Below are 4041 nucleotides of genomic sequence, written 5' to 3'. Positions count from 1 at the left end.
AAAAGTTAAGACATCCATTTTAAACAAAAGTTAGACTTAGTTTAGCAGAAGGTATTGATGTTAGAGTTCAGCATTCAGGTGTTGGTGTTGCTGGGATAATGCCATGCTCCTTTGTATCAGGATGTTTCATCATTCAAGCATTCTAGATGTTTCTATAGGACGGCAAAGGACCAGCAGGAAAATTCCAGATTCCCAGGTTTCAGGAAAACTTATAGAGAATGTCACAAGGAGATTGAAGGAATCCAGTCCAGTTTGATAGAAAGTTGATTTAAATTCATCCAGTTTGACGAGAACGTTATGTCATAGTCACTTTTATAAGTCCTTGGGGGGGCTAAATCATGTCATTGGTTTCATKATATGAGATAAAAAAAATGTCCGTTGCAAATTTACGAGCTGTTCGTGCTTCCGTTTTGGTCTGTTTTTTCACATGCTGAGATTAGAGCAGGCATCATCAAAGGTTTTATCATTCCACAAATGGAGTAGGTGGTCATAGATGTAGTTGAATTAGATTGAGTCATGTTCACTTGCCATTCTATTGTTCCTATATCTATGTAAAAGGGTGTGGAACCATTCTGCACACCTCTGAATGTAAAAAATATCTAAAGTAGCTAGGTTTAACATTTTACTTGTAAACTCTGCAACTGATTTTGTTGGCAGACCGGCAGTCATGCTCTAGTTTACATACTAAAAAAGAGTATGCGGCATAGAAATGTAAAAAAGAAAAAACAATAGCTAAAACGTCTGACAAAATGGAACTCGCTTGCTTATATTTCCTATCTTGTGAAAAGTATACTGTGAATTGAAAAAAGTATCTCAAAGATAATGTTAGCGTTAGGTACAGGTGAGTTAGCTATCATAACAACCTACAGCATGTTCGAGCATTACAAGTGTTACATCTAAGTCCCAGCCTCGATAGTAGCAGTGATTTCTTCCTTATTTGGTAAGGGGGGTGTTCGATTGTCTGTCTACAGTGGTGGAGGAGGATAGGATAATGGATCTGTGGGGTTTCCCTTGGAGGAGTACAGGGACTGTTCTCAGGTTGCGGTGGTGGCGGTGTTGTCCTCAGCTGGGGCGTCCATTTTGGCCTCAAGGGCTGGACTACTTGGGGCGGTCACCTCCACTTCAGGGGTTTTAGGAGGGGTTGCCTTGGCGATCAGACCCACTGGGGCCAGAGCAGTGTCAGGTTTGGATTCAGGTGCTGGTGGTTCGGGTGTGCCATTGGTGGTCGGAGCAGGTTCAGGGCTCAGCATTGGGGTTGGGGTCGGAGTCTGGATTGATGTCACAGGCTTGGGGGATTCTGGGGTTGGTGTCACAGGCTTGGGGGATTCTGGGGTTGGTGTCACAGGCTTGGGGGATTCTGGGGTTGGTGTCACAGGCTTGGGGGATTCTGGGGTTGGTGTAACCAGCTTGGGGGGTTCGGGGGTTGATGGTTGGGGTACAGTTGGTTTGGAGACAGGGGTCAGGGGTGGGGTTGGCTTAGGGGACACCGGGCTTGGAGACACAGCAATAGGTGTTTTGGCTGGTTCAGGTGTTTTCAATTCAGGTGTTTTCGGWTCAGGAGTTTRKAAATCYGGAGTTTTGGTTGGTTCAGGTGTTTTCAATTCAGGTATTTTCGGTTCAGGAGTTTTAAAATCAGGAGTTTTGGCTGGTTCAGGTGTTTTGGCAATGGGGCTTGAAGCCTGCTTGGAGACCGGGCTGGGGATTGGGCTGAGTTTGGTCTCAACGGGTTTGGTTATGGTCAATTTTGGTTCAGGGATTTTTTTTATCTCGGGAACAGGGCTAGGTTTGGTAACCGGGGGTGGGCTTGGCTTGGTTTCTGGGACGAAGGCAACACTCTCAGTCTCAGTCTCTGATTCTGGAATCTGGTCGGGGACGTCAGTGTCAGTGTCCAATGGGAGGCCAGTGGTGTTAAACTCCACCCCTGAGTCGCTGGTCTCCAGGTTACCACCTGCCACCTCCTTGGATGACACCTCCAGACCCTGGGGTCAACACAAAGAGGTCAGAGGAGAGAGGTCAGGGTGAAGACAGGAGAGTGGGTGAGGATAAGCAAAGAGATTTTAACAGCTATTTTGACAATATTCCCCTTACGTTATTCTAAATCATTTCCTCAACTCTACAGAAATAACCACTGTGTCACTAATACTTACTTTAATGTCCACCTCAGTGCTCTGAGACTTCTCTGTGATGTCAATTGACTGGGCTATAGACTCCTCAAACTGAGTAATGTTCTTCACAACCTGGAAACCACACATACATGTTATGTCAAGTACTGAGCATCATATAGGGAACAGGGTGCCATTTGAGACATCACCAGTGTCTCTGTCTGTGTCTGTGTGGTACCTGTCTGAAGGCATCTCCCTCGTCCTCCTTGCCTGCGTTTTGGGCAATCTTCTCGATGGCTCTGGCCTTGGCAGCCCTCTTCTTCTGCTTGACCAGGCAGGACAGCAGACACACCAACAGCAGGAGAACCAGGAAGCCCACCAGTGCTATGATTGCCACGTAGAGGGAGGGCAGCTTGTAGGCTGGAGGAGAGAGGGTAGGGGAAGGGAGAGTAGGCAGAAGGGAGAAAGAGGGGAGGGAGAGAATATAGAGGGGGAGTGTGGTGAAGTGGAGAGGGGAGAGACAGAGGAGAAGAGGAGAAGAGAGAGATACACAGAGAAGAGAGAGAGATAAGGGGAGGGGAGATAGAGGTGGGAGAGAGGAGAGGGGGCAAGGAGGAGACAGGCAAGAGGAGAAAGAGGTGAAGGGAGGAAAGGAGAGATAATGTTAATAAATTATTCCCGGGTTTTATCAGTACATCATTAACATTCCAACCCCTGACCCTCCCATCTCCTCACCCTCCACCGCCTGATAGACGTAAGACTAACTGGCCAACTCCACCCATCCATCCCCCTCTCCATCTCCTTCATCCTCCCATCCCTCTCTCCTCCRTACTCCTCTCCTCTGTTCTCCTCTCCTCCCTTCATCCCCCTCTCCTCACCATCCACTTCCAGGTAGACGTTGGACACAGGAAACCCCAGTATGTCRGTGACCTTGAACTGRCCGACGTCGCTGGCCTTGACCTGGTCCAGAATAACCARAGARGYATCCAGAGAGATCCGCCCCWCCAGATCCAGGTCCYCTGGCACCTATCATCAACCAAGAGCCATGGTAGGTTCAAAAGTTCAATCACTTGACTTCAACATTGTAAGACAATTTTTATTATTGGCAAATAAAAGTAAATCACTTGGATATAAATGTTTGGTAACACTTTACTTCAAGCCAACAGGTATAATGCATTATAAGACTTCTCATAAGCATATATAAGTGATGATGTATTATTACCACCCCACAGTGCGCTATAGGGAGTAGGATTAGGGTAGTATTTGAGTGATTTTAAATCAGCCGTTCCAGTACCGTTAACTGTCCCCCGTCCAGGATCTGTCTGGTTTTMAAGTCGTAGTCGGGCGTGTAGAACAGACGCACCATGGAGGCATTCAGAATCAGGTTGATCCTTCAGTGCCAGGCGTACGGCAGCTTCACAAAGTCTGGTGTTCTGAGAGACAGAGAGAGAGAGAACAGAGACAGAGACAGAAGAGACAGAAGACAGAGAGAGAGACAGAGACAGAGACAGAGAGAGAGAGAGAAGACAGAGACAGAGACAGAACAGAGACAGAGACAAGCAGACAGAGACAGAGACAGAAGAGAGAGAAGAGAGAGAGAGAAGAGAGAGAGAGAGAAGAGAGAGAAGAGAGAGAGAGAGAGAGAGAGAGAGAGAGAGAGGGGGGGAAAGTGAGAGGGCATTTAACAAAAACAAACATTTAGGAACACAATACGCAAAATAGATAACTCACTTCAAAAATAACATCATTTAAAGCTGGAATTTTAATGGTGAAACTGCCACGTCTGTTCACAAAAAGAAGTTTCTGCAAACAACAAACATTGTTTTTCCCCTCTGACATTATTGCAGCGAAGAAGAGCAGAATTGTACTGCAATTGTTTTACCAGGTTGTGCGACGCTCCTCACCTCTGCTTGCCAACAAAACAAATACAATAACAACA

General features: G+C 46.6%; 1 protein-coding gene across 1 annotated transcript; it reads right to left on the bottom strand.

Moving 5' to 3' along the window:
- Positions 1 to 370: 370 nt before the first annotated feature.
- Positions 371 to 3530, bottom strand: LOC111964625 (proteoglycan 4-like). The gene is made up of 5 exons (XM_023988471.2): positions 3397 to 3530; positions 2981 to 3128; positions 2341 to 2522; positions 2148 to 2237; positions 371 to 1979 (listed from the first exon to the last, which is right to left on the bottom strand). The coding sequence occupies exons 1-5, from the start codon at positions 3466 to 3468 to the stop codon at positions 1035 to 1037; spliced, it is 1437 nt and encodes a 478-aa protein (XP_023844239.1). The 5' UTR covers positions 3469 to 3530; the 3' UTR covers positions 371 to 1034.
- Between the last annotated feature and the right edge of the window lie 511 nt (positions 3531 to 4041).

Source organism: Salvelinus sp. IW2-2015, linkage group LG6.1 (assembly GCF_002910315.2).
Source record: "Salvelinus sp. IW2-2015 linkage group LG6.1, ASM291031v2, whole genome shotgun sequence".
Classification (NCBI taxonomy): domain Eukaryota; kingdom Metazoa; phylum Chordata; class Actinopteri; order Salmoniformes; family Salmonidae; genus Salvelinus; species Salvelinus sp. IW2-2015.
The sequence above is the reverse complement of the archived record's forward strand: the minus strand, read 5'-3'. Positions and strand labels throughout refer to the sequence as shown.